Source organism: Apteryx mantelli, chromosome 23, assembly GCF_036417845.1.
Source record: "Apteryx mantelli isolate bAptMan1 chromosome 23, bAptMan1.hap1, whole genome shotgun sequence".
In the NCBI taxonomy this organism is placed as follows: domain Eukaryota; kingdom Metazoa; phylum Chordata; class Aves; order Apterygiformes; family Apterygidae; genus Apteryx; species Apteryx mantelli.
This window is the reverse complement of record NC_090000.1, coordinates 2224969-2249128: the sequence shown is the minus strand read 5'-3', so window position 1 is coordinate 2249128 and position 24160 is coordinate 2224969. Positions and strand designations below refer to the sequence as shown.

At 39.5% G+C, this 24160-nt stretch overlaps 1 protein-coding gene across 1 annotated transcript in view; it reads left to right on the top strand.

Annotated features, from left to right (window-relative positions):
• The first annotated feature begins 364 nt into the window (after positions 1-364).
• Positions 365-24160, top strand: part of NCAM1 (neural cell adhesion molecule 1) — a 161941-nt gene continuing 138145 nt past the window's right edge. Inside the window, exon 1 of the mRNA XM_067310090.1 lies at positions 365-756. Within this exon, the coding sequence (XP_067166191.1) occupies positions 705-756 (52 nt within the window). The 5' untranslated portion in view covers positions 365-704. The remainder of the gene's footprint in view (positions 757-24160) is intronic.

The window sequence follows — 24160 nt, the reverse complement described above, 5'->3', positions numbered from 1 at the left end:
GCGGCCCACAGGTAGGCTGTGGGGGCCGCGGCAAGGCCGCCCCACCCGGCCGCCACCACACGCCGCTTAACTACCGCAGGCGCTTTCGTGTTTGAAAACAAACTGTCACCGGGGGGCCCGCGGGCGCCGCCCCTCCCCGCAGCGCCGCGGCCACCCCGCGCGGGTCACGGCGGGCGCGGGCCCCGGAGCGGCCCCGCCGCCGCCGGCTGGGCGCGGCAGCTGCACCGCCCCCGGGCCGCCGCCGCGGAGTTCGGGCCGGGCTCCGCGCCGCGTTTTGCAGGCGGCCGGGAGCGCCCCTCCGCGCCTCCCGGCCCCCTCGGCGCGCGCCGCGCTGTACTATTTGAGGCCGGCGCGGGTGGAAGAACACGGCGCGGCGCCACCCGCCGCGCGAGGCCGGCCGGCGCAGGGATCTGCTCCGCGCGCGGTGCTGAGGCCGGCTGTCACTCATCCGCGGCGCGGCTCCGGGACGCGGCCGCGGCGCAGCTGGCAGAAGGCAACCGGCAACCGGGCGGGCAGGGGGCGAGGCGTGTACGGGGCTGCGCCGAGGCACGGCGGAGAGCAGGGGAAGAAGAGGAGGCAAGGAGAGAGAAAAGAAGAGAGAAGAGGACAAAAAAAAAAAAAAAAAAGACGAGCGAGCCGCGTTTCGTCCGAATTGCGGGAAAAATCTATTTCGCGAGCGGCTCCCTCTCCTCCAGCCGGCTGCAATGCTGCCAGCCACGGCGCTGCCCTGGACGTTGTTTTTCCTCGGAGCCGCAGGTACCCGTGGGGCCGGGGCGGCGGGGCGCGGCTCCTGCGGGGCGCCGGCGGGGCGAACAATGGGGCCGGGGCGGGCGGACCCCGCAGCCGGCGGGCTCGGCGCTGCCCCGGGTGGGGGGGAGGCCGCCCCGGGGTGGTGTGCCCCCTCCGCGCCCCGTGTGCGTGGTGGGGTGGCCGGCTAATGCACGCCTTTCGCCGTTGTGGAAGCCGGCGGGGAAAGATGGCTCGGGCTGTGCAGTTTTGACAGGAGAAGGTGGAGGGGGGGAGGCGAGGAGGGCGTGAGCTAGCGGCTGCTTCTGCACGGTGATGCTGATGCCTTTAGGTGCAAAGGGAGGAATTGCACCTACCGCTCGCGCCCACCTCCTCTGGGCTGAGGTTTCTGCATGTTGCAAATCGCAGACAATGGAGAGGGGAGGGAGGAGGCGAGTGAAGCGAAGAGGATGGATGCTACGTGCGGTGTGTTAATGGTGTCGCCGTGCGAGGAGGCGGCGGCCGTCCGTTGTTTTGTTGACTGCATTGTGAATGTTAAAAGGATGCTGCTCCTTTAGGCAGCGGTTCCCCCCCCACCACCACCACCGTTCTTGCAAGCGATGCATGAGCAGGGCAGAGAAAATGCAGCGGGCGCGGGGGGGAAGGATGCTATTGCAATTAAAGGCGGGGGTGAGAACAGCTGCGAAAAAAACCCCAAAACAAAAAGCGGGGAAGGGGAGGCAGGAAGGATGGTAGTTGGAAGGAGGAGAGGTGGGGACACCGCAGGGCGAGGGGGGGCGCCCCTCGCCGGGGGTCGCCGGGGTCTGGCGCAGGAGGAGCGGGCGCGGAGGGGGGGGGGGGGCGCGTGTGCGCGAGCGGGCGCGGGGCGCGCGCCGCGGCTGGGGAGGGGAGCGGCGGCCGGGCGCGAGCCCCCGTGCTCGAGGCGGGGGGGGGGGGGGTGTCGGCGGCGGCCTCAGCCAATCAGGAACCGGCGGCCCCGAGCGGGAACTGCCGTTAGGGGCTTTGATCGCCAACGGCCGTAACGGTCCGGTGCACCGGCCGCCTGCCCGCCCTGCGAGGGCCGCCTCACCTGCCCCGCGCCGGGCCGCCTCCCGCGACGCCTCTCGCATGGGTCGGGTTCGCCCCCCTGTGCTGGGCCCGCTGCCTCCGCGAGCGAGACTGTGGCCCCGCCGTGCCGCGCCGCGCCGCTTACCTGCGGTAATCCACCCTCCGCGGGCCTCCCTGCCCCAAACGCATTGCCCTGCGCTCACCAGAAAGTATTTCCCAAAGCCTAGTGCCCCCACTCCTGCTTGTGTCACTGTTGCATCCCAAACCTCTCCTGCGTCTGTTCTATTAACCTCTCTTAAATGTTCTCTGTTTCTTTCAAAGCACCGTGGCCTGCAGCCCCACACTATGGTTGTCCCACTACCCTTACCCCAAAACTACTGTTATTGTACCACCTTTACCTCTCATTACCCTTTCTCAGCCTGTTGTTATGTAACTTCCAGCTCATTGCTGCTGTCATCACACCAAAGCTGTCCCTGTCCAGATTTGTGCTCTTTTGGGATACTTCTGTGCCCAGTTAATCTGTCCTTGCAACATATCCCGGTGCTCTACTTATTTACTCCCATCACTGCTATTACACACCTCACTGTACCAGTTCTCTTCACCCCTCACTTCAGTGCTGTTCTTAGCTACTGCAGTTCCTCACTACCTCATTCCCATATTGATGACACCTTATCTCCTTAAGCAGTCACTTCTACTATAGCTCTGTCTACTAGCATAGTAACAATCACTGTCTTGTGGAACAATTCCAGCTCCCATCATGCCAGACCGTTGCCACCAGTGGGCTCTAGTCCATTGCCAAATAAAGCCACCTGTTTAGCATCAGCATGACACCCACTCCTGATACACAGCTCTCCTGTATCATAAGCACTGCTGTATAGCTTCTTTTTATTATACATTTTTAAATTTGTGTTACTGATTATTACTTTTAATATACAAATAAGGGGATTGTCTTCCATTTCCTCTGTAGCCAGCTCTGCATCTGGCTCAGCCACGCCCTCTCTAATCACCATCACTGCATACATTCTTCATCTCAACCATCATCAGATGCCTGACTAGCCACCTAGAGAGCCTGACTACAGATCTGTAATTCCTTAGCTACAACCTCTATTAAACATTTACATGGGTATTCTCAGCTGTGGGAGGAGAGAAGAAAGTGAGTTTTTTCAGAGAAGCAGACTGGAGGAAGAAAAGAAAAAATATCTGCATATCACCTGCTGCCCCACTCAAATACATGTTTATCCAATAATAATAATTATGAATGCATAGACTGCCTAGGGAACTGCACAACTGAAACTGGACTGTTAAATCTGCATAAAATGGAGAATATTAAAAAAAAAAATTAAAAAGAACAAAGCAGAAACACTGCGTATAGTAAAAACAGTACCCAGCACATCAGTTATGCCTTCCACATTGAAGGATCCTTCTTTGGTTTTTCTGAAGCTTGTGTCTCCTTTTTCCCCTGACCTCACCCCACTTTCTGAGAGAGAGAGGCAATCACATGGGCTTAGGAAGCTGACATGTTGAAGGAGAAGTCAATAAAAAAGGGGGCCAGCTATGATGATGCTAATAAACCCTAAATGCAGCTTTACAGTAGCTTAAATATAAAGCAAGAGATAGATGCTTATTAGTGAAGAAACCCTGAATAGAATGTTTTCTGAGAAATGGTTACCTGGTGGGTTGAGAACAAAAGCGTCCCTTTACATCTTTTAGAATAATTCCATCTTTTGTATATATTCCTGTAGCCTGTGATAGTGATGACTTAATTTATTGTTAAATTGAAACAGCGTTCTCTTGTAACTTAGAAGCTGATTTATAGACACAGCAGATGGCTCATCTCCTTTCATTTACATCCTGAGAACTATGGTTTCTAAAATAATAGGGAGTATTTTGTATAAACTTTATCCTCTTGACATATGGACTTGAAAAGCCCTGACCTGTTTCTTGTTTTATTTTTTTTAAGAACATTTAATATAATAGTAGTTTAATGAATTCCCTATGTTTAAGACTTTGGGAGTGTTAAAAGATTGTGGCTGCTCTCCAGACTGAAAGTGCCTTCATGTTTTCCTGGCTCATCTCCAGAAATTTGTTTTACAGAGAGACCTTCCTGCCATTGGGTATAAGTGATTGGTTTCTTCTTGTTAAAGGAAGGTATATTTTATATATGTGTTTGTGTGCGCATATTTTTTTTTGGTAATGCCACGGGTTTGTTTTGGCTGGCTGGCAGGAAAGCAGAACCAATTGATGGGGGAGGAGGCAGGGATAGTGCACCTGCTGCCATCCGTCTGCAAGGAGCAGTAAAAAGCATTAGTAAGAGACAAAAGCACATTTTCTTTTCTTGTTTAAAAGGTCGTCCTGCATTTTGTTGATCATTCAACACATCTTCTGGGAGTGTTTATGCAGAGAATGCATGATTCTGGATTTTTTTTGTTTGTCTTGTTTCCTAGTGTGCCTGTTAAAGCATTGGTTTTGCGGGGCAATATATTTCACTACAAATTTGATCTGTTAATGACAGTTCTGTTCTACTATAACTCATAACTTGTAAATAGTGAAGTAGGTGGTATGAACGTACCAGAATATTTGTGTAACCAAACTGGGAAAAAGCTGTGCTCTTTAAGAGATCATATCATAGCTTTTATGCAAGGAACTACCAGAAAAATTCAAGTAGGGACATTGCAGTGTTCTTCAGTTGAAGTGAAAAGATACAAGCCTTTGTTGGTTTCCTGATTTTATACCCTCATGAAGATATAAAACCTGAGATAAGTAAGCAAATTCAATTGTAAATATAAAAGCTTGAAAACAGGAAATAAAATTGTGTCTTTTGTTTTTCTACAATAGCTTTCAGTAACAGGGAAAGCGTCTGAGAGTAACTTGACTGAGGGTGTGGCTGTGAAGGGAACTACAGCTCCCAGGCTTCTCCATTTTTCTGAACGCTATCTTTTGCGCATGTTTTCAGAGGACTTGATGTGTTGGTTTTCATCACAATACTCTCAAATCCTGGAGGAAGAAAAAAAGAGCCACCAGGCAAATAGACTTTTGTTAGACATGAAAATCACAGAAGCAAATTTGAAGGTCAGATCTGTGCTGGCTCTGGCTTTTGTTTAGGAAAACACATTACCAAAGTTTAAAGTCCTTGCTGATGCAAAGGGATGTAAATTAGGTAGGTTTGGCGGTAGTGCCATTATGGCCTTTCAGTTCATGGTGTTGAAATGCAGCCTCTCTGCTGCAGCTGCTCATTAGTAACATTGCCTTTTGAAGTTGTCCTGAGAGCCAAATGGCGGGCTTTCAGGCACTTCTCATACATTGCATTTATAAGTGTCTGAGACAGTCACTACCCAGTACTGGAATGAGATTTTTATGTGTAGTTTTTAATTTAGAATATAGGTGCTTAAAGGAAGTGGAATAGATAAAAGATCAAGGATAAACTACAAATTGAAATAATCTTTTCTCTTACAGTTCAAGTTTAAGAGTTTTCACTGAGTCTGTCTAAGAAGTCTTAGAAGAAGATGAGAAGGCAGATAATATAATTACTATCCATACAATGAGTCGTACTTGCAGCTTCTAAACCTTCCAAGTATAAATGCAAGAAAAGGTTGTGCCAAAACATATTGGGGTGTGCAGTGAAGATTCTGATGTATTTGAAAATGGATACTTTTGCAAAGCTGTTGTTTGGCTAAATGCAGAACATCAGCGGCCTTAGTGCAGGTAACTTAAGATCTTTACGCAGCTGCTAATGATAAAACTTATTTTGGGGGAATATATAACAGTGGAAAGCCTATCCTGTTAAGCAAGTGCAAATTGCTTTAAAATACCAAGGTTCTCATCTGTTGAATTTAGTCCATAGATATTTTTCTTTCTGCCCCACAGAGATGTTCTGGTTTGCTCTGTGAAGACATCTGGAGGTGAATGTGGCTTGGATTCAGTGATACAGTTCCTTCCTCTGCATGGTGGCATTTGGAGATTCTGAACCTCATTTTATTAGTTGGTGGCCTCCAACACGTATTTTTTAGAAAATATTTAGTTCTTTCAGACTGTTTTGGAAGGCAGTGAGTCAAAATGTAGATTGTAGGAACACATTTTGGAATTAGATAGAATGGAATTCTTGGAGGTTGCTTTTTAAGAACACTTCTTATGTTGCAGAATTTGAAAAAGTGTCATTTTTGTAGAGTGTGAGACAGGAGCAAATGAAATTAATGCACAAACAGCAGACAATGGAGTGATCATCTTTCCAGTAATGCTTCATTACAGTTTCCTAGGCAGTCATCCTTTTCATCCTTTTCCACAGAGAAGAGGGTATCATGAAATCATACATCAACAGCTACACTGAAGAAGACACTGTGGGGAATACTCGCATAGTACAGAACTTGCTAGCTGAATGAGTTATCCAACTTCTTAAGCCATCACACTTAAGTGAATAATTGATATGGATATCCAGGAACCATTTAGAGTGCCAAGTCAATTGCAACTTGTATGTAACAGAAACAAGGCAGCTATGTTTCCTTTGAAGAAATAATGTTTGCTTCTAAAGATGAGTATGTGTTTCAACTTTCTACAGTTGGTTCAGAATTGAACCTTAGATTTAAAAATAAGGGAAAGATTTTCAGGTTAAGCTTATAATTGTTCACTTTTTCTACAGTCCAGAGTCTGTGTTCCTTCCCTGTCCAGGTACCTAAGATACTCAAGGTCTGTAAGGCTCTGACTGTACACAGAAATCAGTAGTAAATTTGACATCGGTGGACTTTAAGTCAGCTCACAGAGGGACCTAAGTACAGTGAATGGCAGAAACTGATCCTCCAATTATGTGCAGTAACAATTTGTGGGGGCAGAAATCAAGACCTAAATCTGTAAATCTGATGCAAGAAAAATAAGTTTAGATTTCTAGAGACAGTAATGCAATAACTGCCATAGTTGGTCTTCCAGGTATTTGCATTTTACGTCTTATGATGGGACAGCTGTAGAAATCTGCAGAATGTGTTGTGAAAATTGGGAGCTGCCTGATTCAGTACAAACTTGGTAGAATGATGTAAAAAGAAGTTCATAAAACATATTTGAATTCTAAATAAATTTTGAGATTTGTTTCATAGACCAAGGAATGAAAGCTTTAAAAGCTGTAGCTCTTGCTACCTATTGTGCAAACTGGTTTAGTGTTAAATCTTTTCAAGATCTTGGTCAGTTAAGTGAAACATGAAGTTTCAAAATGCAGGAGAAATGAAAGCCTTGGGAAATAGTTATTTGCAATAAGTGAATATCCTACCAGTGGTTTGGAAATAGCATCTTTTGTAAACACAGTTTACTAAAACGAAGTAAATAAAAATTTATGTTTGCAAAGGTACTAGTTTTCCTACATTCGACAATATTGAGATATGCTTCATTGTTGAATAGCTAAGAAACATTCCTGATACTTGCCTTTTACTTGTCTGGATAACAGTTTGTATCTTTTGTCTCAGAACATTTCTTTTAACTTCGCTGATGCTGAAGTTTTTCTAAGTGTTACTTGCAGGATATTTAAAAAAAAAAAAAAAAAAAGAAACCATTGAAATAGTTCATTTCTTAGGATGGAGAGAGCATAGAACCCCATCACTCTGTCAGGTTATCATTTACAAGGACAGAACACACAAAGCTTTGAATGTTTTGTTTTAAGTATTCCAGAATTGTTAGTTTTATAACTTCTTGAATCAAAATATTTTTGTGTTGTTTGTAGATAAGTTCTTAAGAGTGTTAGAACAATTGGCTCTTTGAAGATCAAGATGGATAGATTTTACAGAATGTTTTTGATTTAAGAGTATGCAAGACAGGTTAATTTTAGTACGGGTTACTGCTATAAAAATAGGTATAATGGACACTTTTTAAATATTTCATTTACCTTTGTATTATTTGTTTATATTGAGTGATACATTTATCAACCTTGAAATCTTTAAAATAAGCAAGAATGTTAATTATTGGTTACTGTTTTAAGTTTAATAATAACTTACCTGTTCACTAACTTGAATCCCTTTCCAAAGGGAGGGGGGTATGCTCAAACATGTATGAAAAGATTGGGAAAGGTGCGAATTAAAAGGTTAGAATAAGAAGTGAGTTAGCTAACATAGGCTACAGCTTGAGGTCATTTTGGGCAGAGTATGGTTTATTGGCACTTGAAGTGGAAAGTTCATGCCATAGTAGAGTCCTGTCTGGGTTGTATAGAGGAAGTGTTGTTGATAAGGTGATAAGCGATGATAAGTAGAGAATGGTGAAACTTATATACATTAAAATAGGAAAAAAAGGTGTCCAGATCTGAATGGGCTTTTCAGATTTCTCATATATCATATCTCTTGTCCCAAAAACAACTCTGAGCAGTTATTGGTATTAGAATACCTTTAAACAGGACGTTAATTATTTGTCTCTGAAATCAGTTTATAACAAAAGGAGTAATATTATTCTGTTTTGGGTTTTTAAACTTTTTCCGCACACTTCTACAAAAAAACAAAAATCAAAAAACCAATGCCCAATTGTTTACTTTGGGTTTAAAATGCAGTCTTTTTAACATAAAGAGCAAGACTTACTGAGGAATCAAAATTTCAAACCCTAAGTTTTTCAGTGCCTTCATAGTCAGGATAGTCAAGGCTAGATTTAAATGTGATACAAAGGATGAACAGCCAACTTGGAATTGTTTACACAATATTGGCAAATTGGTCCTAATGTGTGGTATTATTGCATAATCTTATGTTTAAAATAAACAGTGGAAATAATTGAAGAAACCTCAGAATTTGGAAATGCTTGTTGGTGGTTCTTCACATCCCACTAAAAAGCAGGCTGTCTTTGCATATTAATCACTCTTTCAAAGGAAGTTTGCCTTATTTGCATTGTGCATGCACAGAGGAGTCCCATAGTGTGTCTGAGAAAAAAGGGGGGGGGTGGAATTGTTGTTCTGAAAGGGGTTTTTATTCCATTCAAGTGGAAAGACTGAATGCAGGAGAATTAGTGCAGTGTTTTGTCGAAGAACAGTCCCATTTGGTCACTGCATTTCATGTGGGGCAGTCCAGGCTTGTAAGGAGCCCGAATACTGGGGGTAGGGTTAAGAGGGGAGTGACTCATCATTGTGTGATGTAATCTGCAGGGCTAAAGATACGCTCAGTGAAACGTACAATATTCTTCAGATGATCAGGCAATTAAGAATTAAAATATTGTTGAAATGTGCAGTGTTTAATGTTTGTCTTTTATGAATGCAATGACTGGGGCTCTTAACAATGATACTTTTGGAAAACTTTTGGGAGATGTAAAGATTGGGGAAATTTTCAGGTTGGATAATTTTTGGAATAAGAAGTTTTCATAGGCCTGGTTCCCTCCTCTGGTAATGTGGTTCAACAGTACTGCAACTGTTACTGTGAAGCAAAGTGGGGTGACATATATTAATGAGTCCCGTTACCTTTGTATGTGCTTTTTCTTCTGTTCTGGCTGCAAATCCCAGAGAGGAAAATGTGAGTTTTTCTGTTACTTTTAGGTTAGGTATCCTTGTAGAAGGAAGGAAGGTATCTGGTCGAGAGTACAGACATGTCTGTTTGGGGGGGGGGGGGAAGGGGGAGAAGGGGTCTGTGAGATTTTGAAATATGAACTTTGGAGAATGGTAGAGATGTTTAGATGAGTCATAGCTCCCAAACTAGTTCACTTATTATCCCAAATGAGAAGATGTATAGATTAAAAAAAACAAACTATTTTTATTACCGTACAGGGGAAATTAATTTTTGAAAAGAGCTGTGGCACAATGAGAAATCGGAGTGTTGGCCTGCAAGTAGAGTCTGATTGCAGTTATTATGAGTGACATTATCAACAGCTTCTGTTTTAAGTACAGGTGAATCCAAATCTATTCCTATATTGACATTTTCTGCTGATGGTAATGAAGAAATTAAGACATCTGTTGAACAGAGAAAATGCAGTTCAGATAATTAATATCATTAGTATGTATTCCCAAATCCAAAGTTGTTAAATGTTTGTGTTTAATCAATAATAATTGACTTCTACTGTTTACTGAAGTCTTTGGTATGATTCCTTATTTTGCTTATCCTTGCGTTGTCCACTTGGGTATCTTTACATACGCTGACATAAATTGTGTTATACTAGAAAAAATCGGATACATTCCTCTTAGTGTGAAATTTGCAAGGTTCCGGATAAAATCATATAAATCAGTAGGAGTTTTAGAACCGATTTTGTCCTTTGACTAAAAACTGCACAAAAATCCTGACGTTCGTTGTTCTGGTTTGGGGTGGAGTTGCTTGAACTTGAGAAAGTCTTTCCAGAAGTTAAGCAAAGGAGCTGAGCTTCTGCTGCTTTCACTGTTGTCTCTAATAATACAAAATGCTATTTTTTTTAGCTGAACAGATACAATTATTGTTGTGAATATGTGAGGAATTTTAGTATAATTTAGTATAATTTAGAATTTTAGTAATGTTATTGATGTAAGAAGATGGGAAGAGAAACAATTCTTACTGACTTCCACAGCTGTCCTTTTGTAGTGAGAATGGGTAGATACATGATACATATATGAGAGCACATACATTTTAGGGAAGAGATGGAGAAATTTGCATAATGTGTTGAGACTTTGCCTGTGTTGTTGCAATTACCATAGCTATACTCAAAAGAACCCCCCCATGCAATATACCTTCCACTGCTTTGTTCGTTTATTTTATTTATAAGTTTATATGAAGCACTTAACACTTTCAGTGTTTAGAAGTTAAGTGTATTAGCAAAGCGTGTATACAACTAATATTGATGTTATATTTGCATCTGTGTTGTGTTTTAATTATAGCTACCTTATGTGTAGTCATTGAATTGTTGTATAAGCTGTGGCATTACTGTGACAAAAAAACGCATTTATGCAGCTAACTGTGTGTATTTTGAGAGCCTTTTAAATAACCTTTTTTGAAACCTTCTCTGCAGCTGTGAGTCTATATAACATTAATCAATGTGCTTAAAACATTCATTTTGTGCACTTCAGGATCTAGCATGCAAAATGTATGCTGACACTACTGTCTAATTATAATTTTTGAAGAACTTGATAGTTTTTAAAATATATTAATACTGGGAAGAGCATCACAGTCATCAGACACTTGTGTATGCCATTGTAGAAAATATAATCAGCAGCTGCTTGTCCAAGTAACTTATTAAATAAATTGTTATAAGCTTGCAAAATTCAAAAGAACAGACTACTGTAAACATATTTCAGTTGTGGTGTTTTCAAAAGATAATCCCTTATAAGTATAACATGATTTCAGGGATTCTGAACTGACATACAGAATTATTCTGTAGTTTCCTAAATCCTTTTGGAGTTTAATCTCTTCACAATCTGTGGGATGCAACTCGAAGGCACTTAGCAATTACTATGTACTCTCTGGTGGTTTGATACCTATTAGAAGAACCTGGATGTACTGGAATACTACTAAGAAAATATTATGTATATATACCAGGATTTATTATTGACGCTTAGTCTACAAGTTCTAATAGTTCTTTAGAAAACCATAAGTGAAAATACACAGTCTTGTGGAGTTTTATGAAGAGGTATGAATGCTATTTAGTTTTTCGTCCAGTTATCATCACTAGCATTCTGGGTGGTCGTTTCTCCATCCCTATTGTCATGATCAAACCATACCAGATACACACCTTGTTTCAGATCTGTAAAGCTTCTCTGGCTTCTTTTCAGCTCATTAACATTTTTCTGTTTTAGCTTTTGTCTTTCCACAGCCAGATAATGTCTACAAGAATAAGAAAGAACAAGCCCCTTCTCTTCTGCTGCTTATATCGCTGTTTATCCCTTAGTTGTGTATGGTTTGCTTGCTTATTATTGTAGGGATTTTGTGTCTGCAATTTAAAAGCTGACTGGTTGTAGAATATGTTCAGCCTTGGTCTTTAAGCTGCGTTTTGCTTGAGAAAGCTCAGGGTCTCTGGGAAGAGAGACCGCATATGGAAGAGAGATTGAGTTTAATATGGATTCGCTTCTTAGCTTTGCTTTTTGCCTTTTTTCGTGTTTGTGGATTGGCTTTGGACAGTCAGCTCTATCATTTCTTATCTGTTTTTTTGTAAAATTAGTATTTCATAAAATACTTCATTTGTGCAAGCAAATCTAAAGCAGTTTGTACTTATGGACAAAAACCATGCCAGGAGCGAAGTACTGCTGTGCGTGCTTGTAGCTAGGAGAAAGCTGTAATTTTCTTCTTCAGGCTAGCATGGATGTTAGCTGTAGATTAAGGCTACATGGTGAACTGTTTCTATTTGTGGAATAAAAGTTATTCTGTCTAGGCACTTGAAAATGAGTATTTCTTTCAATAGTACACCTTTATTCTGAGCAAAGAAGTGCCTTTTTATGGCCCTACTTTTGCTCACTTTGCCTCTGCATACAGTCCTTAAGGAGGCAAATTCTGCATTTAGGTATGTGTCTTCAACTATAATCCACAGCAGTGGAAGTCATACATGATAACCAGGAGGGAACTTGTCTCACCTGTTCTGAGATACTGTACTGAGGGATCATGTAAAGTGGTCACTCTGTCAATATGATTACTACAAAGCAATTGCTCAGGTGCGTAAAGATGAATATAAATCTGCAGACTGTCCACAGACTGTGCTTTTCACATAAGTGAGCATTCTTACGAGTTGGAGTGAGTTGTGGTAATCTTTCCTACACCTGCTGGAAAAATTAGGGGTTTTCCTTAACTGGAATGGGGCAGAGGGGGAAATAGCCTGATTAGGAAGCATTTTTTCCATGTAGGACTTTCCTTACTGCTCAAATTAAAAATCATTTGACCTAATGTTCTGTTTGCAATAGTGGTTTGCAGTGGATGGTTAGGAAGAGTTATAGGAAATATATGTATAAAATGATCTTTTCCTTCGTGAACATTCAGCTCTTTTAAATAGTAGTAGTGTTAGTTATTAAAACACTCATACTGTCAGCATTTCATGCTATTTTACACTTGCATTTTGTTCCAGTGGTAAGAATGAAAATCCTCTGCTTTACTTATCACTGGGAAATCCAAACATCATCTGGTAATGCTTTAAGCGAACTAATACCTGTCACATGTGATTTGTTCTTTTCCTCAGCCTCTCCCCAGGAAGGAGGTTTGCAGTGTATTGAAGTGTTTTGTTTTAGTAGGACACTTTGTTGCTGGTTTTTTCAGTATACATTCACTGAAAGATTTCTACTAGTGCAAGGTTGAAAAGATTTTTACTTTTTACTTGGAGAAGCAGCTGATGAAATAAATATCTGAAGTATGTTTACCTTGTATTTTTCCTGTACTTTGTGTATAGTCACAGGGCAAACACTTCAAATATATATATTTTGTAATTCACAACAATGATCTGTGTTTGTGTAAAGAACAATAGTAAAAATAAAAATTTGGGGCACAAGCATGTTGGTTTTGCACTTGCATCATTTTATTGCTAAAATAATAACAACTTGTGGTAAAAGAGAAAACTGTAAATGCTGTACTACTCTCATAGTATCAATAAAGGAAAGCAGTTGCTTTCTTTGTAATATATACACTTAAGTTTTCCAGTAAGCTATTTTAGATAGCCTCTACCTTTTGAAAATGTTAATCCCCAGAGAAACAACTGAACGCACCATCTATCTATAGATGAAAGTGCTTACTATATTCTTTATTTTAAAAATTTATTTCAGTTAAGAGAAACCCTCTCTATATGGAGAACACCTTTTTATGAATAAGGATTTAGATTTAAATCAAATCACAGGCCAAATGGGAAACAAGTTGTTGGATGTTTTTGTTAGTGTTATCCATGAACTGAAGATTCTGTTTTCTTGTGGCTCAGAGCTCTGCAGTACAATCGCTGTGTCAGGTTTAGAGAATGATTAGGGCTATATCCAGAAGCATTTTGTATTCCTAGCAGTTGTCTCATGTACTTAAATTAGTACATGCAAATGAGACTTGAGATCAAAATGGCAAATCCCATGCTAAATTATGTTGTGTGTTAAGGCTCTGCGTTGTTTACTTATTTCTACAGTGTCTTGTGTGTGCAAATGTAGTTGTGATTTATTAATTATTGGGGCATACTGAAGTAGCTGCAAGTATTAAAAAATAAAAGATAAAGACATTTTCTTATCAGGTGAATGTTTTTTTTTTTTCTTATCCCCTTATTCTTGAAGACTGCAGTGAGTACAGAGACCAGAAGAATTTAGTTGAAGTGATGAGTGAGAGCAATGCTGCTGATTCCCTCAGAATTTAGCACTTTAAATGGATTAGAACTAAAAATATCTCTGCCTGACATTGCATCAGATCCGGAAGTATTTTGAAGTATTTACGTTTACATATTGGATATAAATTTTGCGAATTCCACATTTGAGCTGAATGATAGCTTTGTACATGGAAGCTTTTTTGGAGTCAATATTAGTATTGGAATATCTGCATGTTGGAAATAAATATAAAATTATCATGTACTTTGCTCAAATGGTAGCCCATAGAGTAAATGTTTCAGAAAGAGAATCTAATCTTTGTTACGTGGAGCATGTATAATTCCACTCTTCATATATGTGGAAGCCTTAAGAAACATTACCTTTTATTGTAACTTTTGAGTGGTTTGGTATCTTTCAGTATCTTTAACATCTTTAGTATTTCATGCATAGCTGTGCATTGTGCTTACACTTATGAGGTAGCTACTTCTGCTCTGCCTTATGTTTGTACGGTTTTCTATACTGCTGCAAAATGAGTAAAACGTGGATGCATGAGGAAAGAATGCATAGCTTAAACCAACAAAAAGGAATGGATGGTTGGTAACTTAGGTTTTTGTCAAGGAAATTACAGTTAAGTTCGCATTTCTAAGTCATTTTCCTTTTACCGATGGATTCCAGTGCCAACAATTACACCCATGGCTCCTGGTTTTGTTAAATGATGGTGTATTTTGTTTGGACTGTATTCAGTTTGTCAGTCCTAAGACAAAAAAGCACATTCATCTTTGGTTGCTGGACAAATACCATTGAATTGCCTTCAATTTTTGTAACTAAGATCTGGTCTTGTTATCTTCCAAGATACTGTGGCCAGCATACCTAATACCAGATTCCAGCCTTGCTTACAATTGTGTGAATCAGAAGCAAGTCTAGTGGAATGGGGGTTGCTTTGATGATGCTTCTTCTCTATATAACATGTTAGACACTGGAAGAATAAATTGCATCGTTCTATTTTTTTTTTTCTCACTTGAGACATGAGGGTTTTGTTCTATAGGATGTTTTTGTGCATTTAGCCTTGGAAGTTGCATAATGTGCTGAGATGTATTTGTTGTTTAAGAGGCGATTGTTAGTACAGCAGAATGTCTGGAGTGGTTTTTTCTTCATCATTTCTTTCGTGTCCCATATGAAGAATATGGGGTAAGGATGATGACCTTACATTCCTTATTATATGGAATAATAATACTTCTTTGCACATTTTTTTCAAACATTCTGAACCTAAAGAAAGATAACATGCAATGTTAGCATTTAGACTTAGCACCCTCAATCTGCTGGGTATATAGCAACGATTCTAAATCTTAGCAGAAGTAGGGAAGCTCATGTAAATGTTGCTTGAAGTAACTCAGTGATGGTGGGTTAGTGGTAATAGGACAAGGATCATAGGAACAGGGATAAATAGCACAGTCTTGCATAATTTAAGAATTGTGTAAGTTTTTCCTTTCACATAGCAGAATAGAATACTATTCACTAGGCTTAGTAATCATTTACTATACCCAACTGGAATAATAAACAACAACGGGAATATACGGAGCTTGCAGTAGCCTGTTGTAGTCTTGGTGTGCTTGCAGAAGGGTTGAAACCTGGAACTATGTAATCATACAGTATAGTCTTTTTTTTAATAAGGTGTAGTGATACAACTATGGTAAATCTCCCTACTTATGCATTCTTCTTTTCAAAACTTCTGGGAAGAAAAAGTTATAAATTGATAGAATATTTTCTTTTCCATAACACTGAACACTTCTGTTAATTTTTGGTCCATATTTATTTTAACTGATTCCCAAGTTATTGACTTCATGGTCAGTAGCTTTAAAGATAAGTTTCTGATCAGGTAAAGACATGGATCAGTATTCATTTGTTGTTTCTACAGATTTCTAGAAGTTGAGAAATCTTAAAACCCTGGTGCACCGTATGCTGATGCATTTGATCACTGTGCACTGCAGGGAAGCTCTGTCAGGATGTTTCTGTTTTTATTGCATTTTGATGTTTACAGAGATCATAAACTAAAGACTGTAATAAAAGGCAGGTAAGATTTGAAAGCTCTGGTCCAGGTTAACATTCTGAACTCCACTAGGTGGCACTAATTTATTGTGCTGTTTGTAACATTGCTTTCTCTGGAAGAACAAATGCGCTTTGTGAATCATGGTGGGAGATGTTAATTTTGGAACAGTAAGGTTAAATAAAAAAAAAAAAGATCAGCAATACACACATATTTACCTTGTATATGCATATATGGTATCCTTTATTACCCTGCACTTTTGTAGTGGAATAATGAACTGATGTTTCGGATGGGATGGGCAGAATGATGAGAAAATTACTGTTTAAGTATTTAAAGCTGGGAGGATGTGTCAGGAGAAGTACTTGCCCAGTTTCTTATCCTCTTTGTTTAAGCATCCTCCACTGGTGTCAAAGATGAGACTGGGCTGATGGTTCTTTTCCGCAACCCACTGTGGCAGTTGTTACATTCTGAACCCAAATGACAAGGGGAAAACCAGAAACCGAAGTTACTGATTTAATATTCTGTGCTTTTATTCAACGTCCTTTTTCTTATACAAGTTGGTTTAGACTGTCTTAGATGAACTTTGAACAAGACAAAGGTATATCTTAAATGCTTGCTTTGATAAGATAGTGCTTTAGAGTACAGATACCTTTGCTTCAAACTTTTCTGTGAATTCTGCAGCTCTAATTACAGATAAGTTTTGTTAGTAGAGGTTGCAAACATTTTCTGACATGAAACAGTCATTTCTCTGAGGTAAAATAACCGGTCTTTCCGAAAACGATGGGTCCGATAAGTTGCACTGCAGATCATTCACAAAATGTCTCTGAAATAACTTATATCTGACTACATGAAGAAAGAAGAGCCCAAAGAAGGTTTAGTGTAATATGACATTTTGGGCTTATATTTGGAAAAATGTTCCTTTGAAACAAAAAGGATTTCATGGTGAGAAAACACATCATCAAAATTAAGCTAGGAGAAAAGCTTTGAGGCTATTGACAGTGATGGAAAAAACATTTATTATGTATCTTTACTCCTGAATGGATGATTAGTGGATGTGGTTGCATGCCCTTTTGATATCTTTGCTTCCAACATATCCCAGGTGTTTGACGGGCAGATAGGATTGATATGGAGAATAGAAGAGTATTTCCAGTAGGTTACAATCATACAGATTCTAACTTTGCCCTTGGTTAGTGTCAAAATGATTTCAACATGGTAGTGCTTAAAGGCACTGGGTATGACATGGGCATATTTTATTCTAATACAGTGGGTAGAAAGGGCCATTACTGCTGTTTTTGTGAAGTTACTGATACACAAAGAGTTCTCAACAAATACTCTGTGTATCATGTTGAGTCAAGCTATACATCCATGGTTCAAAGATAGCAGCCTAGTCAGAGTAGTTAGGCTGTTACCATTCCTGAAAAGTTTATTTTAAGAAGGACATTTGGTGTCTTTTTTGAAGTAATTAACAGTTGATCATTTTTGGGTTTGCTGAGAGGAAAAATCTCATTGCATTCAGTAAACTGTTTAGCTGGGACAGAGCATTTTGTCTGCAAAAGTTGGAGGTACTCTTCTGGTTACACTTGTGGCAAGATAAAAAAAAAAATTAGCTAGTTTGCTCAGTGCAGGTGGTGCTTGAGGAGGACACGTAGTAACTTTCTCTCTTTCTCCTGCATTGTTCTTCCCATCAAATACTGCTTTGATGGCATTGCAAATATGTGGGCCTTGTATGGACCTTCTTTTCAAGCCAGTAGGGGAGATTTTAGGGCGTTACATGAGAATATATATTAAATAATGCTTTGTTGTACCAAACAGTAACTTATGTTCTTCGTCTAATCTTGCCAGTGCAACACAAGAGAAATGGGGTTCCTGTTAAGATTTTTGTCTGAACTGAAGAGCTCTCCCTGTTGTGCTCATAGTGTGTAGGTCCATCCCCAGTCTCCTTCCCTCTATGAAGACTACATATTTCCTCCTCTATCTCCCTAGCAAAAGATTTGCAAGCAAGTGGCTCTTTCACAGAAAAGAGTGTCATTATTTTGCCTTTGACAATATCTGCCTTCTGTCTGGCCTGTATTTGAAGGGGAAAGGTCTTTCAGGAGAACGTGAAGTCTCAGAGAAGTATCAAATCTGGTAGTAAATCCCCAGCCATTATCAGTACTACAAGCATTAAATCGTACTACATCAAAAGGCTTCTGATCCTTCAATGGTGCTTCCGTTGCACGTTTTGGAATTGAGCGCAGAACTTAAGATGGCCACCCATAGAACCACATATCTGCTCAGGGGCCTGCTATGCTGCCGAGATAGATCGAGGTATTTTTCCAACAGCTGGTAGCTGTGTGTTCCCCTGTCTGAATTGGGGGTTTTCCACAGTACTGAGAATTGCAAGTTTACTTTCTGACACCAGTTTTCAGGATCTCAATCTTACTCCAGTGCTAGCTTGCGCTCTACTTGAAGTTAACATTGAAACAGTGGTAGGGCAGGTTTAAAACCCAAATTACAAGTCTATAACCCTTTAAAACCTGTATCAAGATGTCTGTGCTGATAGTAGTCTAATCAGACAAGACACTACAGTGATGCACTCGAGGGAATTAAAATACATTTTTGTTTGTTCAGTTGGCAGTCTGCCTTCAGGCCTTTATGTTGTAAATACAATGAAGCAGTGTGATTTATGTGTTGATATTTTTCATAAGTTTTAGGGTATTTTTATTTTTCTCTTATATTGTAAATTCAGTTACTACTCTGGCTCCCAATACATAATGATACTTCTTCTTCACCAGGCACAGCATAGACTCCCTCCAGTAAAACTGACAGGGTTTTTTCTCTCTGTTTTTGTCTTAATGTCATTAATTTTTACATAAATTAATGTGCTTTAAGATTGTAAACTTTTATGAGGTGGCAATTGGTGATAACAGTCATGGTTTTTGAATTCTATGCTAGTCCAAGTGGTTCGGGTTTTGGTTAACTGCTTAAATCTTATACAGACATACATTACAGAATAACGGTTTTATGGAATTTTGAAAATGTATTACCCTTCTGGGTCATAATCAGTATATTTCCCCCAAACTTTTTCTGCTGCCATCTTTTTCTGTTCTTCACAATTATTGCATCTTGTTTGCAGCATACTATTCACCAGTTTGCAGTTTTGATGCTACTGTTCTTAACAAGAGACAACTGTGTAAGTGCTTTGTTACTAACTGTGTCAATGTTAAGCGTGTCTGCAAGTGCTTGGGAATAGTTTTTTTCTTTCGAGGCTGGTTGGGTACCAAATGCCTGTTTGGACATATCACATATCTAAATGTAAATCAGCCTGGAAAGGAGAAATTTACTGAAGCGTATCAAGGTCTGTTTGGTTTGTTCTGTTGGGATAATCAATCAAGACTGGCGGCTGAGGTGGGTGGAGACATGGGGGGACGAATGCAAGGTCTGTTTTCCAGAACAGAAGGTGGAATAGTAATTTATTATCTGACATTCTTTGAAAACAAATGGAAATCACTATGCTTATAAACTTGCAAGGGAAAGAATTTGGAAAGAAGGGTTTACATTTTTCTTTTCCCCTCTTTTTTGCATGCTTAGAAAAACAGAGCAGCTAAGTCAGTCGCTGTTACTGGAAACAAACTTGCATGGTAGTTAGCAGAATCCTGCTGTTGAGAACAGAAAGTTCCGAAACAATCCAACCTGAATGTATTAAATAAATAGAAGAAGTATGAATAAAATAAGAATGACTGAGTACAATGAGTTCAGTGAGCTATACATAATTCTACTAATACAGTTTGTATTTGCATGACACAGGACAGTAGTAGGGGACTTTGATGTGGTGGAGATAATTATCTTGCGAAGAGGAGTTATTAAAGGGTTAAAATGCTTCCTATTTTCTTTGAAAGTGAACATTTGAATAAATGGCATCTGAATCAGTTGGCACTTAGGTAATTGTTTGTTGTATGTGTCCATATACAGTAACAGCATATTTGTGTACTGTATTGTGGTTTGGTTTGGTTTTGCTCTTTTGTGGTTTTTTTTACAAGGTGGCTGACTAAAAAGGAACTGTTAATTTAGACTTCATTCTTGCATTCTTTATGTCATTGTATTTTACTTTCATGACAATTTTGAAGTTCACTGTTTTGTTTCTTTCTTTTCTTTAGTGACCATAAATAACAGACCTGATTCTCATCTTATGCAAATTAAAAGAAACGGGCGCTGGGTTTAATATCATTGGTGTAACAATAAAGTCAGCGATAGCTGGAGTGCGGATGAGAATCTTTCCAAGTATAATTGTTTCTGTAATTACCTTTCAGCTGTTCTAAAATTTGTTCTAGTACAATATTTTTGCAAAAAGATACAAGTCTGTTGGCTAGCATTCTGAAGAAACTGGAGATTTCTGGCAGTTTTTTCTCTTTTAAGCTGTTGTGTTTTAAATCTGCATAGATCCCTAACCGAAGTGGATGAGATTCAGCCATGTCCAGAGTTCTTCTAAGTCACTTCTTGGTCAGTTGAAGTCAGTAGAAGGTGTCGCAGACTTCTCCCTGAATGTTTGTATACTGCCATTACAGCGTTTTCATTGCTAGCTCATATACCTACCAAGAACCAAGATCATGTCCTAAAGCTGCTTCTTTGGAGCCATAATTATGGACTTAATTGTGCTCCAGTATATTAGGTGCTACATAATCAGAATTAAAAAAACAGAATAAAAGTATATTAAATCAATAAACTCTTTTTGCAGATGCCTAGACTGACCTCCCCCCTACACCACCAAATTATGTAGCATTCATACAATCTGCTGTTTTAGACATGAAAGTTTAATAAGCCATAGAGTATTTGCATTGTGTATTATGAGTTTCTATTTCTCCTGGTACATAAATGCCCTCTGGATTTCTGCCTTATATTTTTCAGAATATGATCAGACATTGCTACAGAAGTACCTAAAGCCCCCAGAGTACACAGAGGTTATATAGAAACAGTAGTAAGAATTTATGATTGATGCTAGTTACTCATACCACCTGCATTTAGTATCTCAGCTAGTGGCTGTCTCTCTTACAGAATCAGGGAAGAGAGGTAAAAGCCTTAAAGGCAATTTGAAGTGTGAAATCAGATTCTCTACTTAACGAAGGACACGTGTCCCATTCCACTCTCTGGGAAGCCCAGGAGGCCTTTGGGCAGCTATGTTAGGTGGTGTGAATACCTTCTTTAAATGTATAACTTGGCAAAGTGGTCCATCAGAGCACCTAGAGGGATTAAATAACTCCCCACAAGGTCATGTGGGTATAGAGGAGATGGTACCAAAACCCTCCTGATTCCTGGGCCCATGGAATTACATCAGAAATATGTTTGACCTGAAGATTACAATTTACAGCTCTGTGGAGGCAGCTCAATTTCCTGGGTTTTCGTTTTGTTTTGTTTGTTCTAATTTGAAAGAAGAATGCATAGCATGAGTGTTAACAGTAGATTAAGCAGGGAAATGATGTCTTTGTGCATTTAGAATACATGTGCATATTAATGAAAGACTTGGATAGAAACCATTTATGCTCCATCATGCTTGTTTGTAGTATATTTTCGTCATTTACTGGTTGTTGATTTTAACCTCTCAGGCTCTGATTTGCTCTTTCCATTTTCTGTCAAGAGAGGACACATTTCTTTTTTCTTTCCTCTCCCCCCTTCCACCTGCATAAAAAAATAGAAAAAAGATGGGGGAAAGATAATGCAATTATTTCCAGTTAAAAGCTAATCAGGTCCCCTGTGAGCCATGTCTATTTCATTATAGATTAATGCTTTAAAATTAGAAAATTGTGTTATAAATTATGATGTCATTTCCAACTAATCACATTTAGGCAAAAGCTCTTGTGTTCCCTTGAGTACTTGCCCATTACAAACAGCTGCATGATGTGCTTTGATGTCTTGGAGGGACAGGTGGATCACTGTTTTAACTTCAAATTGGTTTTCATTGCTCTTTCCTTTGTTTACCTCTGACTATAGAGTACTGCATAAGATGCAAGAAGAGCACTTAATATGAATCTTTGGAATAATATCACTTAGAAATTCTGTCATTTTAACTTCAGTACCATGTCAGATTTCTATCACAGATGCATTTTGGAAGCAGCAGACTTTAATGATGACAAATGGGAAAATGAAGGGAAAACAAATTGCCCTTCTTGAAGGGGAAAAAATCCAACTGGATTCAGAGGGAAGTGTACTTGATGGAGGAAAAAAATTATAGTACAGATGGAGAGAGCTGAGAGGTAGGCTTCAGGAAAAGTTCTAATTGAAGTGACATTGCTTGTGCATTGTCAAAATTAGCTGTGCGGGGAAAAAAAAAACCCTTCTGTCTGGTATTTCAGAGAATAGGTACAGGTTTTTCTGTGATGTGTTACAAAATGGATAAGCCAGAAGACAGAGAGAGAATCATTTAATTCACTTCTGCATACAGGGACCCTCCTGACTCTTATAAATGAGAAGATTGCTGTTTATCGCCTTTGGGAAGTTTGGTGCTTTACGAAGCAGCATGAAGACACGAGACAAATCTTCATGAGCTTTCAGTTTATTGCATATTTATAAGGAGGAAGTAAGTGGAACTGTAAGGTGTGAGGAGGAGAGGACAATAGTGGTACCATCACAGTGATTTTGGTTACAGTCTGGGGTTGGTATAAAAAAACGGTAGAAGAAGACTTTTCTTTTTCTTCTCTAACTATATGCTCCCTTTATTTGCCTAATATAGCCAAGAATTGTGACCAATGCGGGTTTCAAACTGGAGTCAGCAAAGGGAGGTCCAGAGGTTTTTGTTGTTTGAGTGCCTACAAGAGAAAACATTGAAAAAGGTGAAGATTTCTCTGCTAAGTTGAGATCTGGATAGACAGCGTGACAGAAAGTAACAGCGGCTCTCAACTTTCAGAAACAATGACTAGTTTATTGTTGTAATTGCAGTTTGCTTATCCTGATGAAGGAAGAGACTAGGTTGTCCCAGGAGGTAATGACTGATCACAAATCACCTTGCATGTTCCTTGTAATTTGGAAACAGTCCTCCTGAAGGCATTCTGTTTAATGAGCTTACATAAGCTCTATAGTAGAAAAAACATTATTCTTTACACAGGCGCAGTCATTAGCCTGTGGTATTTTGCTAGTCTGTCCTATTTGGACAGAATGTTTTGCTTACTACAGTAATTGTTGTTTGGTTTGGGCTTTTCTTTCTTCAGTGGAAGCAAAAGGAAAAATAACTGATTGCTAAAGTACATGTTTAATTTTTTGTGTATTAGTAGTTTAAAGCCTGCAGTTTACTGTTTGGTACACACTATCTTTGGAACCATCTTTTGAGGAAATAGAGTCAAAACAAGAATAAACAAATCTTAGTCTTTTTCCTACAAGAGAAGAAAATGCCTCTCATAAAGGGAAAAAAAAAAAAGAAGACACCCTGTCATTTACAAGGCAGTACTGATTTTGGGGATAGTCTAGATTCAGGCGTGAAGTCCATATATATTGCTGCAGTGTTTAATTTATGTTTGGTTACTGTGGATATTTATAACAGCACGATTGCATTGTATGCTGCAGTGCATGAATGCAGACAGAAGTGTTGTAAATATAATGTTTACTATCTTACCAGGTTCCTCTTGCAACTGTAATTCTTCCATTTTTCTATACTCACTGAAACAGATATAACTTCTAGTGTTGCTTTATTTTGAATACAAATATGCAATCCCTTGAAAAAGGTTGTTTATTTACTGAAGACATGCAGTTAGGGGAGAATAATGTTCTATTCATGTAAATGGCACTGGCTTGATATTGTCCAATGTTTTACCAAAGCGTCTTATTGCCGGGGCTTTATTTAGAGCACAAAGCTACCAGCCTATGTGCTTTCAACTATTGTTTGTCTTCACTGGTATATAAAGTCTTCTGAGGGAAAAAAATACCTAGAAGGCACTTAGTATCAGATGAGTGGTGGGTATATTTTGGTGTAGCTCTATTAAGTAAGTGCGGTTCATATTAGCTGAATATCATGCCTACAGTTCTCATGTCTGAAAAGCCAATCTTGTCCTAAATTGTAATGGGAGACTAAAAAAAAAATCACAGGAACTTAAAATTTCAGTAACTTTTTCAATTAGTGAGCTTTGGGGGGGCAGGGGGGGTTGTTTTTTGTGTTTTTTTTTCCCTGTTACAAATTATGATGATGTTTCACTCTGGGTAACAAACTTTGC